The 14,391-nt window shown below is 43.0% G+C and overlaps 1 protein-coding gene across 2 annotated transcripts in view; it reads left to right on the top strand.

Moving 5' to 3' along the window:
- ahrra (aryl-hydrocarbon receptor repressor a) overlaps nt 1-14,391 on the top strand; it is a 37,366-nt gene that overhangs the window by 14,130 nt on the left and 8,845 nt on the right. For both annotated transcript variants that reach the window (XM_085938948.1, XM_085938947.1), the window contains one exon: nt 13,167-13,285. In XM_085938948.1, the coding sequence (XP_085795074.1) occupies nt 13,167-13,285 (119 nt within the window). The remainder of the gene's footprint in view (nt 1-13,166; nt 13,286-14,391) is intronic.

Genomic DNA, 14,391 nt, shown 5'->3' on the forward strand with positions numbered 1-14,391 from the left:
TTCACAAATGAAAAATGTCGTCGGAAATGAAAATGTTCCCTCGGATATTTGGATGCGCGGCGTATCGTCTTCGACGCTCGCCGCAAAAGCAATTTTAGGAACTTAAAAGAGAAAAGGAATCAAAGGCCGGTGTTTTCTTTTTTCGGCCCGACACAAATGACACATTGGAGGACGGGCCTCGTCGTGGAAAGGGTTAACACAAGAAAGTGGATTAAAAAAAACAGAAATAAAGATAAACGAGAGGGAGGAACATATCAGCGTTCCGTGCCGATTGCGTGTGAGCGGTAATGCTAGCCTTCAAAGAGCACAGTGGAGCACATTGTATCCATGCATGAGTCGCTCAACAGGGATGGCGGGCGGCGGGAGGGAGGGAGGGCATACCAGGACAAGGCCTGAGAGCGACATGCGGGATGAGCGAGAGGAGAAGACTCGTCCGGGTCTGTCTCATGACAAATGGCATCTTTGTTACCAAGGCGGCGGCCGGCCGGCCGACTCTCACGCTTTTAAACGGGAGCTCCGCGTTTTTGCACACACTCGCCGGACACTTCATTAAGTACACCCGTACTAGTCAAATCCTATCGATGGGAATTTTATTTTCCCCTTGCAAATATAATTGAGTATTTGTATATATGTATTTCTGTATTTACCATGTGGCCCCAGTTTGTATTCATCATCATTAGTGGCAGAGAAACTACTATCATCTTTTTGTTTTTAGCCAAGCATGGTGAATTGCAACACATTAAAAAAATTGCTGCATCACGCCATCAATTCTGCCCCTCTCTTCTTTCCCACTGTCACTTCTACTGTACGTCTCCATAGCTTAGCGTGATCCTAGGCAATTAAGGCTTGTTTTGAGCAGGCGACTCGTTCCGTCGGGAGCCATACATTCGCGGCAACTTGTGCCAATCCCTCCATATGTGTACCATCTCTCACGCTGGTGCGAAATGTCCAGCTTCATTCTCCAGCGCAAGTGTCGAAATGCGTCTGGATGTGAATTTAATCATGCAATGCCTACGGAAGAGTTAGAAGATGTTTACTCCATGAGAAAACCCGTATGGAAAATAGAAGGATGGATATTCAAATAAATTGCGAGCGTTGTGGAACCAAGTCACTGTATGAGTACGTTTATTTTGCTGATTTTATTTTTTTGTGATCAGCTGTTTACTTCCATCCAAATCTTTCTGGGCATCATCTCGACACCACCCTGTTTTCTTTGCCGTCAACCCCACAAGGAGCCTGGCCTACCTCCTCTGAAATGTTCCATCACACTGCTGTTTATTGTCAGGCCGGCCGGCTATCAGCAAATGGTTACTCCTCCGCAAACATGACGGCACATCTCGGGGCATCACAGAAAGAGCAGAAAAAGTATGCAGAGAACAAAAAGTTCATGAACTGAATTTGGGGATTTCCTGCTGGGTGACTGTGTGTGTTATCATCACCTTGCACACACACAAAATGGGGTTCCTTTCCTGCTTGACATTGCTCATCAATGGCTCTGGAGACAGAGGACATCGCGTGCTCCGGCCGCAGTGTTAAATCTATTTAGGGCTTCGACTTATGCAGGGAAAAAACTCAGTGGCATGTTGCTGAGCTAATAATGTTTGACCGCTTTCCCAGTGAGCCGCGCAAGTGCTCCTTTGGGAGCAAGAGAGAGTGAGATGCGGGCTAGCGAGAGAGAGCACAGTGGCATGACGCTACATAGACGACCTCTCTGGCGTTGCGTGCGACCGTTTCTTTGCAATACCGGCCACATGTTTGACCATTACATAACTCTTCAGTTGTGGTCTGTAAATCATGGAGTATTTAGGGATGTCGGCTCATGCGCGTGTGTGTGTGTGTGTGTGTGTGTGTGTGTGTGTGTGTGTGTGTGTGTGTGTGTGTGTGTGTGTGTGTGCGTGCGTGTGCAGTCAAAAATTTCAACGTACAGCCATTTGTGTGACACAGTAGTTGCATTCCCTGCCATGATTTATCTTCTTCAAATTCTGTCTCTATTTTCCAAACTGATCACACAACAGAAAATGTTGGGTTTGATGAGTTGGCATTTTGATGAAGCAATGATTTATGTCCCTTCTATTTTCCCCTCTTTGCGTCTCACTATGTGAAATATGGGAGCTATAAGCCTAATTAAAGGCTAATTAAAGGTCCCCCCCCCCCCTTCCCCAACCTCGCTGCGAAAACAGGCCCGCCTGTGTCGCAGTGTTTGCACAGGTGCTGTGCATCCAATGTTGTAATGGTGTCAGGTTTGTGCATCATGCTCGCTTTTTTTTGGGGTTTGTTTACAGTATATTCTTTGTTAACAAACTATGTCAGTTGGGGATATGCACTTTCACCGATGTGCATCTCGGAGGTTTGAGGTTAACCAGATGCCGTCACGATAAGACGTCTCACTCTTGCCACACAAACAACAGCTATGGATTTAATTGGAAATGACAGGTGAGTATATGGTGGGAATTTACCAATCCTCCCATAACACTAGGATAAGCGTTGCAATACACTCGGCTCTGTTACGAGCGTGTGTGTGTGTGTGTGTGTGTGTGTGTGTGTGTGTGTGTGTGTGTGTGTGTGTGTGTGTGTGCGCGCAAAGGGGCGTGGTTTAGTCCAGCAGTACCACCCTGCTGCACGCGATGCCTGGGAATCCGTGCCTGGTGAGGATTTAGTAAACTTGCTTTAGGGAATCCCTGCTCTCTGCCTCCCACATAGCCCACACATACAGAAATTCACATCATACAAAATATGAATTCCATACGTGCACACACCTTCAGGATGTGAAAGTGACACACCTGGATTTTAGAAGACAGAAACATTTCACTTCTGTTTTGTTTTTGTTTTTTCTTAATGTCACGCGTTGTGGCGGATTAAAATGTGTTCTGTTTTTATAAAGTGAGACAATGAAGCAGGAAGAAGAAGAGTGTTGTTCTTGCTGGCACCATATCAAGCAGCTTGTTTGGATTAAAGACAAGTGACGTGAATTTAAGCAACAAGAAGGCAACCACAGTGTCGTAACAAGCAATATTTTATGCATCTGTCAAGTTCTTTAAAGTTTTATTTGAGTGAAATGGCACCCAGTATTAATCCTCCAAGAAAGAAAACAAACATTTGATGGCGCTTTATATGCAACAAAGAGATTCTGGCAAGTGGGAAATAACATTCATACCAGCTGTGATTTTTGCTTTGAGAACTTAATGTCGAGGAAATGAGCAGATATGCTTCCACTTGTGAAAATGGTCATAAATTACGTTCTGTGGCATACTACAACAGTCTTTTTTTGCCGCAGGGAAGGTTGATGTGTCGCAATGTTCTCTCAATTTAATAGGGATTCACAAAGTGGACTTAAAAAAAGCAACATGTAACAGAAACAATTACAGACACTGGCGTAGCTAGGATTTTTTTTCTTGGGGGGGCCAGGGGGGGGGGGGGGGCAAGGATATCCTTTTATTTAAAAAATGCTGATAAAGATTCCACATGTGGTTGTCATCCCACTTGTTTGTTTACATTTGATACAGTACAGGCTCATTTATATGTATTGTCCTGGTCACTTTATCTTTTCCAAAATACAAAAATACCCGTGCAATTAAAGCTGTCATCTATAATATGTCAGGTATGCGAGGCGAGACCACTTCGGTAAGAAAAGGAAAACAGTGAAACTTGAAGCATGTTTGATTCACATCTGGTACACCCACTGACAGTCTTCCCCAGTACAGTGGAAGCCACAAAGGACTTCTTCTTCCTTCATCTTTTATTGTCCAGTGGGAACAAGACTCTCAGTTCCTTTTATGATAGCTCCCTCCTTGGACTGTCTTTATCTTTCTCCCTTTTTATCTTACAAAAAAAAAACATGCCTTTTCATTAAACAAAACAAAACGGGACTAAGCGACAGATGTCATATCATATATCGTGCAGTACGGTAAATGCACTTTTGCCGCTGTCTGTTTTCATTTACTGAAAGGAAGCGTTAAGAAAAAAATGCAAAATAAAAATGAACATTCTGTTCGCCACAGGTATAATATTTTACACTGATAGTAAAGTTGCACCATGTGCAAACGCTGCAAGAAATATCAAAAAAGTACTTTTTTAACGGCATGGTTTGCCATAAAATTTCTTCCAAAACAAAGATGTGCTCCCCTAGAATGGACAGATTATATAGCTAGCTATTTAAAACTCACAAACCGCAGTAGAAATCCAGTCAGAATGACAAGACCACACACTGTTGTGGGAAAAGATTTTCAAAGTTTGTTCAACCATTGTAGTGTTTTATCTTTAAGTAACGGTTTTCCAAATTTAGAAGATATATAGACTTCAAATAATGTCATTACCCTGTATCTATGCTTAGCTGGTCTATGGTATTTTGCATGATATGTTAGCATTAAGCTAGCTGACTTTCACAACAGCGCTTTACAGAACATTGACGAAATATGATTTGTTGTAACAAAGTCAAATCTTTAACTCTCTCTACCGCTTCAACATATCTAAAGCCTTGTTTTTTTGTTTATTTTAAATCAGTATGACTAAAACTTTAAAACACTGTACTTTAATTAATACTTCTTCAGTTACACATCAGGTGTCCTCATTTGGCTCACCCAAACCACCGTGGGCTGATACAAAGGTGTTTTGTCAGCACTAAATGGCTTTGTGGTACCGCTAATAATCACTGGTGTCACTGAGGAAACGGATAGGCTGACCGCAGAGCTTGGGTACCACTTCCCGCTTCACTACAATGTGAATCGGGGGGGGAGTTGACGGGCTTGTTTTGGTGACTCGGCTTCTGTCTAATTTTCCATGAAATGCTGTTATGTCTTTCTCTTCTCTACAGGTGTCTGTCCTTCTCTGTGCCAATCCCTTTTGACTTGTTAAAGGGTTTAACTTGGCAGAGCAAGGCGCACATTACTTGATGGCCAGCTACTGCTGGGCTTGACACATCGTATTAGGTCCTCTCACGCTATCCTCGACACTGGCTCAGCAGTAGACTGCTGTGTGTGTGTTTATCTGTCTGCAATGAGTGTATGAATGAAGAATTGACACCAACAAAAGTTTGCTCTTAACTTTTTACATATCACTCAAAGTCGCCCCGGTTTCGTTCCTTTTAAATGCGAGCCGTGAAGGGGAATTTTTGTCACATTTAGTTTTAGTTGATTCTCACAAATACATATTTGAAATGACCCCACGGTTATTTCTCTACTGTACGTTGATTTGAAGTCAATAATTTCCTATCGCATTTTTACAAGCGTTCCGATGAGTCAGATAACAGATATGGAGCTATAAATCAGATGAGGACTCTTGATCTTTGTCGCTCTACTGATGCTTCCTCCAAAGCAGCAAAGTCTCTCCTCCAGGAAACATCCTGAATCTATTGCTCAGGCATTCCAGGGGCCCTTCTCATAAATCAGCTGAAAGCCGAAAATGCTTGCCTGTAAAGTGACGTACTGTAAAGGAACAGTTGCGGCTCCAGAGAGTGTTTTGGAAACATATGTTCTTCTCATCCCTCAGACATCTGCGGTTTCACGGCGTGGAAATTGCATCCTTTGTTTATATTGGGAAAATGTCTTTGATGCCTTCAAAAAGCCTCTTTAAAAGCATTTATTTAAAGACATGCCTAGTGCAATGTTATATGTTGCCATAAACACTATGTTTTACTATATTCAAAGCGTTTTGGTTTTAGAGGCTTGGGAGCCTATTGTTATTTACTCGACAGCTATTTTCATCAATGACATCATGATGTCTTCCTATTAATTACTTTCCTTTTGATGAGACTTGAATTCAATCCTAAATCCCATCCCGAAATGTTAAAAGCCGCCTGACACATAATCGTCAACGGGGGGGGTCATTGTTAGCTCGGCAAAGCTCAGATGCATTCGAGTAATTTGAAATGAGGTTGGCAGGAGTTACTTTTGGGTCCGTTCCACCTGAGGAAATGCAGTGTTCGTAGACCCGTTGATACTCAATATGTAAAGAACGTGCCATGTTTTGGTACCCCCTCACTGAAAAATGTCCGACTGACGCCCCTGACCGCACGTCGGACAAAGACCCCCTCTTACAATCTTGATTCCGGCTGCATATTCTTCATCAATCATCAAGTATGATCCCGTGCCTAACATTCCCGCTCCTTTCGACAAATATATGCACGCTGATGGATTGTTTCTAGTCACGCGCGAGGCTAAAGAAAAATAACCCTCCTGACCTTAAAGCCAAAACACAAGTAATAATACCCATATGCTCGTAAAACACGCATATTTGAAAGTTATCTCCATAAAATAGTTTGATATAATCGGGTCGAGGTGTTAAACAGCTGCAATGTGACTTTGGAGAGTCTTTTGGGCCAGAAACACCTGCTTGACCCACATTCCCGTCATTCATCGTAAAAGGATTTCGATCATTCTTATTCCTTGATACCAACTTGGCAATTTCGAGTTCCTTATACTGGATATAAAGTCTAGAAAAAAAAAAATACTCAAATTTCCAAAGGCATGTGAATGAAAACTATACCTCTAGTATTTTGGAAAACACTTCAATGTTTGTTTCTTCAGTCGGTTTTTCTATCAAACATAGCACACGCGTATATGTCGTCGGCATCACGCTAACAACAGATGCCGGGAAGTCGAGTGGCATCTCCACTCCTGCAAAGCCTCACCATGCGTGACTTTGCCGACTTTACCTCTTTTAGCACGCTCGCGTGATACTACCGTGGCACATCGCTGGGTGCTAGCACAAGGAATGGATGTTCTCCCTCCCCGTGCCAAATGTAGTGATCAGACCGTTAGTAGAAACGAGCCGGGATTAGATTGTTGAGATGACATGCAAGGGACGCAGATGGGAGAATGGCAAGAGGACGGACGGTCACGCTACGGACAAAGCGGAACCTCACTACAATGTCTTGCGCATCTCACACTTTAATATGATGACTCGGACGTTATGAGGTGTGATTTTGATATATTGATATGAACGCAATAGTTTTGGAGTTATAAACTAACTTGCATCATCATAAAAAAAAAATATTTCATCAAGTGGTTGGACACAATCCTAATCCGTTTGATTGAAGCTTCTCCTTTTATTAGGTCCCCTTTGTGAATCTTAGATCACATAAGACATTTGTTTTGATATCTGCCCTGCCACTGAGCTTCCCTTGTGTGTACGTGATGAGGTGTTAGGAGAAGGATAATCAGATTACTGTTGGGTTAGCGTGTCACTTAATGAATTAGCTCTCTCAGAGGCCAAATTGTTGTGTGATATTGCGGACTTGAGCCGCGGGAGGTCAAGAGCAGCTGACAGGTTGACGCCAAATAGGATCGATGGCTTTTAATTGTCTGCGCGGTATATTATATGTTGGACGGCAATTATGGATTAAGTCATTGAGTTCTTGTTTTGGATTGGTTTTTTTTGGGTTTTTTTTTTAACAGCAGGCCTTTTGGGGGGGGTCCAGAAAAAACGGAACCCTTACGACATCAACCCTGGATTGCTTCACAGATTGACGATACACACGCATGCGATACATGCACGATGGATACACAACACCTCCGATAGCATCTACTGACAAGTTAATGGGGTTCATACATAAAGCATGATCAGCATCACGCCGATCACTCGATCCCCCCCCCCCCCCCCCCAACCCTTGACGCATTAACTACCTCGCACCCATTTAATTACACATTGGCGAGGCTCACATTGTTTGTGTTTGTGTTCGGGGCATTTTTTTTTTCATCAATGAGCCAAAATGAATAATTTTTGGAACTGAACGGCCATTTATGAGTGAATTTTTTTAAAGGGCTAACTTTTATTTTTTCCTGAAAACCTGTTGTTTACTGTGACCACAAATTGAGTGCTAATTTCCTCCTTTTAAGTGGTAGACAAACTAAAGTAAAGTCAAGTGTGCGTGTACTCCTCAGTTTAAAACACAAGGACCAAAGTTATCTTTATGGCATTTGAAGCAATGTGCACCTTTTTTTTTTTTTTTTTCATAATGTATCATAAATTTTGCTTGATTCCAATTGCATGCAAAAGGAATTCACGAAAGAGAACCTGCACATATGACTCAAAAGATTTGAGGCTCTCACATTGCTTGTAAAAGTAAGTGATTGTGTTAGTCAAGAAATCGGAAGCTGGAACTTTATTGTGGCCAGGTGGAGTTCCTGAATGCAGCATTTATTGAGCGCAAGACTCCTTCAGAGAGCAACAAACCGCAAGCATTCACATGAAAACAGGACTGTGCCACAATGCTATTTATAGCCAGCCGTACAATGCAAACACGCAAATGCGTGGGACCTTGTGGAGCCTGTGCCTGCGCCTGCGCCTCCTCACTTTGGCCAAACCAACTCCCATTGACAAGTCTCCCTATAGACAAGTTTTCAACCGTGGTTGTCTCAGCTCAATGAACAGGCGCCAAGATTCAAAACCTACAAACTCCTTAAGATGTTCTGTTTTACACTATATTTTAAGCCCAGGAAGGAAATGTGACATAAACAATGGCGTTTCCCGTAGTCTACCCTCTGCGTACATCACCGTGTGCATTGTCATTTTGCCTCTGGGTGCCACATATCTGGGATAAAAGTGACTCATCTGTATCCTCACTTCACCCCCACCGCGTCGGTGGACGCGCCGGCTCGTAGGACGTTTGAGCGCCGGTGGAAGGAAGCAAAAGCTTGTCCCTAATTAGAAATATGCCGTTGCGTTCATTTGGGTATAGTCAAAAATGAAAAGCTTTCCTGCAGAACAGGCTCATTGTCACGCAACACATGCTCGAATGCAGCCCTCGCAACATTCTCCCGAAGCCGCCATCCAAACACATTTTGAATTGTCTGCATAAATATTGCACCATCTCGGCCTTATGTTGTGGTTAATTTGGGGTTTAAGCTCGACAAGCTTAATTGGGGGAGTGTTTTCACTGATTCTGTCTGCGCGATGACCAATTTGCATGGTAGACGGACTTCATGCTCGCTCATGTGCGGGCAAAAGAAGTCATGTTCTCTCTCTTTTGGTTAAATTGCAAAGGTGTACATAATGTTGCGGACATTTTCTTCCTGCGCAGTAGCGTGACTTGTCTGCCCGCCGACCAAAAAAAAAGAGAAGTGGAAACAATCGTGTATACAGTACTTCCATTTTTAGGCCATCCCATTCGCTTTGTCATAATATCACTTCCCTTTCATTTTGATAACGTAAACACACCAACAAGAACTTTGTCTCACTGGTGTTCAACAATGGGTTGACTTTTTTTTTTTTTAAATCAAACAATTTTAGTATTATTTTTTGTTGTTGTCTTTTTCAGTTGATTATTTTCATTTATCCATGTGCCTTGTCACCTTTCATCCCCAAATACAGGCCACAAATATTTAGGTTGAAATGTAGAAATGGACATGTTTTTTTTCTTTTTATAGTTATGACTAAAACTTTGTCTGAGAAAAATGTGCGCTACCACATGTGACATAACCAAAGAACCATCAAACTAGCAAAGACTTGGATTGGAAAGCCAATGAGATCCGGACATTTGATCTGCAGTATAATGAAGTATTAGCTTCCATTACAGCGCACGCTTAACCTTTTTACAGAGCAGCATTGAGCGCTTGCCAGCAGTCATCAATATTTAACAGCTGTTGCTATTATGAAATTCTTTATGGGCTAATGTGGCTCGCCGGCTTGCACGCAAGGCCTTGGCCGCCCGCCAGCGCCCTGTCAGGAGGAAGGGGTGGGGGGGGATTGACAGACGGCTCGCTCGCGTGACAGCCAGCCCTTGATCGACCAACTTCTCTCTCTCTCTCACTCTGTGTTGTGGATTTCCTGTGTATACACACACACACACACACACACACACACACACACACACACACACACACACACACACACAGAAAGAAGGGGGCGGGATTAGGCAAAGGAGGTGGCCGTCAGCCAACTCGGGCCCAACACACACAATATGCACACAAACTGTTTTCTCTACTCACGCAAGGCTCGTCGAGGGGAGGGACTGCTGCGCCGTGCTCGCATGTTCTAGTCCAAGGCTCTTCTTTAAGAGCCAAACACACACACACACTCACAGCTGAGCATCAGCTGCCAAAAGATGGTACCGTGCAGCTGAAATGAAGTGAGAGTCCAGAAGTGTGCAGCGCTGTGCAAATGCTGCCACCCATTTGCCCACAGTAAGGAAAGGAACTCTGTTGAAGTGAGTTCAGGAGCCTCTTTTAGATAGAAGTGGTGCTTTGGCGCCATCTTGCAGCATCTTGATGCAGGGAATAATGTGGAAATGAGTTGAGGTGCTTCATTCAGACAAATGTAGTGCTTGTGTACCATTTTATGGTATCTATGGGCAAATAGGAACTTTATATAACTTTATAATATCATCTCGTCTTAATTTCTTGATCAATTAAATTCACCCTGTACATTTTTAGTTGAACATAAATTCATTGTTGAAAGAACGGCAACAGGTCGATGCACATTGCACGAGTTTGTTGTACTGGCTGCCCCCTAGTGGTGGAGCATGTCATTGCACTACCTTTCTCCTTGTGTCGCTGGCATAGATAGGTAAACAAAGAAATGTTATTTGTGCAAAATAATTTTCAGATCCGTCGAAAGAAATGCCATCATTTACGACAACACTGAGTTGTGTCTTCTCTATTTTGCCTTTTGCGCTATGCTACCTGTTTGCTTGTTGTGTGGCGTCGTTGCACGCAGAGTTGAAAGGTCAAGGTTAAAAGCGTGCAGCAGCTGGTGTTGTGTCTATGAGCAGCCATGTATGAACACTTTTTTGCTTTGCTCCTCACTGCATGAACCCGAAGAGTGACCTGGAGCGTTAACCACACCACAGTTGTACTCACGACTTCACGCGACACTCCTCAACATAACGTTACGCCGTATTGTAAAAAAATGTCCCCTTGAATTATTCATATGTGCATTTTTCATCATTTTCTGGGACATTTCTTTTTACGTTTTTAAGTCTCAGGACCATGACAGAGTTTTATCAATGAGTTCAATCCAAGTTAGATTTATTGCGGTGCCGCAAAATACAAGAACAAAACTTCTCTGTCTTCTTAGACTGAGCTGTAGCTGTTTCAAGCTATTTTAGATGTGAGGTTGTAGTGAACAAGGATGGGCGAGGTTTGAGAAATTAGCTGAAAGTCTCAAATCAAATATACAATATCGGCGCCTCCCTCGTCAGTATATGTGTGGTCAAGTCAAATCACTCTGTAATATCTACTCGCATCCCTTTTCCTTTCTACTAATAGGTGGGTGATTAACGCGTGTTTGGTTTAGGTGGTAATTCTCTTTTTTTGAAGCATTTGCTAAATTGAGACATCTTAATATTTGGCAGGTGGTCCTAATTTTTTGCTGTATTCACAAGTGGAAGTGGAAGGACAGATCGGGCCGAGTTAAAAGACGTTTGGGCGCCTTTGGCCTTGCCCCTTGGCAGCAGCAACATCCCGCTACTTGTCACTTTTTTTTTTTTTTTTTTTTTTCACTCTTTCCCCACACATAAACGCTTGGACCATTACACACTCTGTTTTCCTTCTTCGTCCAGAGCGGGAGAAAATAGAGGCAAGAAAAGCAAACCTCAAGAAACGAGTAGCGATGGATGAAGGCCGCATTGTTGGCAGAGGAAGTGCCTGTGCCGATAATTAATCATTGCGCGTGTTTGTCTTTCCTGACGCCGCATCCTCTCCAAAAGCTGCCGTAAGAGGGAAAACAAAAACACACAAGGCGTCGACGGAGGAAAATAATGATTTTTTAATTGATTCGTTTCCCCCCCCCCCGTGCAATGATTTCCACGAGTTGGACGATGATGCGGCAATTGAGGAGAATAGTGTGTGTTTGTGTGTCTTGGCTGTCTGACTGTTTGTTTGTACATGTTTGCACCTCGCTGAGGTGGTGACAAAATACTTTATTAGCTGGCAATTATGAGTTAATGAGGCTGCCGGGTAATTCGCTCACCAGCAATTAGTGTAATGACCTTGTAATAAAGCCGTCGTAACATGGGTAAATAAACTGGACTTATGTATGAGTACCACTTTACAGTAAGAGTACAGTTATTGCAAATTTGTGAATAATAACATAAATAAATAGGTTAATTATGATCTTAAACTTTGAATAAATAGCCAATAAACAGATGGATTACACCGTATGTTTATTTTTATTTTATATATATTTTTTTTTTTTATTGAAATACTTAAATAAAAATCTAACAAACTTTTGAGGCTATGGTTAACTTTACATTGACTTTACTGTTGAATCCTTTTTATTTTGATTGATTATACTGTTGAATTCATTTTAGTTTTTATTTTTTCCCTCCCAAAAAATGTATTTATCTTTATTTATTTAGTTTATCTCATTGTCTGCAATGATGTTTTTAATTTGGGTGGATAAGGACAGGAGAAAATGGTAATGGAGGATAATGGGAGGGGTGTGGGCATTCTGCAAAGCACAGGAAGATACATACATTTATATATTTTTTATTTATAATGAGCCCGTGCTGTGTGTGTGTATGTTGTGTTGCGTGACTAATCTGTGCCTGCCTGCTACAATGAGTGACGGAGCAAAGAGCTGATCTCTTGGAGTGAGCCACATGCCCCCTGACAGCACGCCCATAAGAGAAACACGCAAACATGTATCGAACACGCAACACACACGTCACCGATGCGCACGTGACCCGTCCTGCACGCCACCCGTCGGCGAGCTAATTGCACGCTCGCCCATTGTATTGTAGCTTGAACTTCCTTATTTGAAAAGTCACTTTTTCTGCCCTTGGCGAACTAACACAAGCGTCCTGGGGGGGGGGGGGGGATTCTTAATATAAAACATTGTGTTACTTCATTTCATGAACAAATGAAGAGCCATTTGTCTTCTGGGCTTGGAAGTGTTCATGTCGATGTATCGTGTGGGAGAAATCCTATGACGTCATGAAATCCTCTTTTTCAATGAGAAGCTCACCGGGCTTCTAATACTTGGCATTAGTCCAGCAAAGAAAGACTTTTACCTCATAACTGTTTATATATATTCCACATGTGCTGTCTGACTTTTCGAGGATATTGGACAATTGTCATTCATAGTTAGCAGAAATCCAAAACAAAAATCATGTGTGCTGTTTTCCTTGCGTGCCATGGCCCCAGAGGTATTTAACAGATGTGAGGGTTTTTTTTATCGAGTAAAAAGTGAATGAAAACCCATGTCTGTTTTCTTTTGGTTCTTTTTCATAGCAAATCAAGACAAGGCGCCCAGGAAGCACGTCAACACTGCTTCCTCCAACCCCGAACCCGGCAGGAAAGAGAGCGTCCCAATGTGCACAAATGTCAATGAAAGCGGCATCCTCTTGGAGGTAAGATCATTTCACCTCAAATTCATCACACAATGCACGTTTACATTCACAAGATCTACAAGTTGGAGTCAATTAAAAAGACGAGGGGACGAGGGGGGCCTCCCGTGTGTGCGCGTGCGTGTGTGTGTGACCTCCGGCCTTTGACCCCCATCTCTTATGCCTGATCGCCGCCTTGCGTGACATAAGGATGAGACGATGGGTGTCGGCGCGAAAGAAAGATCTGGGGACTCGTACATTTTGTGTGTGTGAAAGTGAGCAAAAGCGAAAGGGCAACACCCAGCTTGTCAACTTTAATCAGCGCCAACCCGAGATGTCTTTTCATCACTTGACCTTCCGAATCAGAATAATGCCTATATTTACGTCGCTCATCATTAATTAAAATCCGCACGTACAGCTCCATATGTCCACGGCACGCACGCAAGGATTCGGAACACGAAGCCTCGTCGATTTTATCCGTGCGATATCCTAATGATGATACCGCCCAACAACTATGAGCGCTCTCCCAAACGCACACACACACGCAGAGGCGAGCCGAGCCACTGATGCTTCTGTTAACGTGTTAGGTTGTCTCAATAGGTTGGCGAACAAAAGACTAGATTGACCGTAGTGATGCGCCGCCTCCCGTTGCGTGATCCGACCTGCACGAGGGCCTCAGTGCAAACTGTGCATTAGTTGTTACGCTGATGGGATCCCAAGCGCGACCAGAAATTCCGCCGTGCGAGCGGCTTTTATTTCGTTGGCAGGTACGTGCGGCGGTTTAGGCCTGACGTGTTTGGACACTGGCAATTTTTGTTATGTCATCTTTGTACGCCACCACAGTATATTTCCACAAATACAATTGAGTGGTGATTGAAATGTAGACGTTATGATTCAAATTTTCAAGTGACTGGAGCATAGCGACTTGATGTGGAGGCTAATTGCTAGCAAAACACGGCTGCAAAAAAAAAAAATGGCTGTGAACAATTAGTACTAATTGCACTGTAAGTACATGCCAGTATGTTTTCATCTGAATTATACCGGCGTCTCATGCCAAAGTGCACTACGGCCGTGATGAATGTGTTCCCGTTGGCAGAAGGTCTCTATTTTAATCCTGAACCCACCCACGC

The sequence above is a fragment of the Syngnathus leptorhynchus genome, chromosome 19 (genome assembly GCF_054491065.1).
Source record: "Syngnathus leptorhynchus isolate UIUO chromosome 19, UIUO_Slep, whole genome shotgun sequence".
Classification (NCBI taxonomy): domain Eukaryota; kingdom Metazoa; phylum Chordata; class Actinopteri; order Syngnathiformes; family Syngnathidae; genus Syngnathus; species Syngnathus leptorhynchus.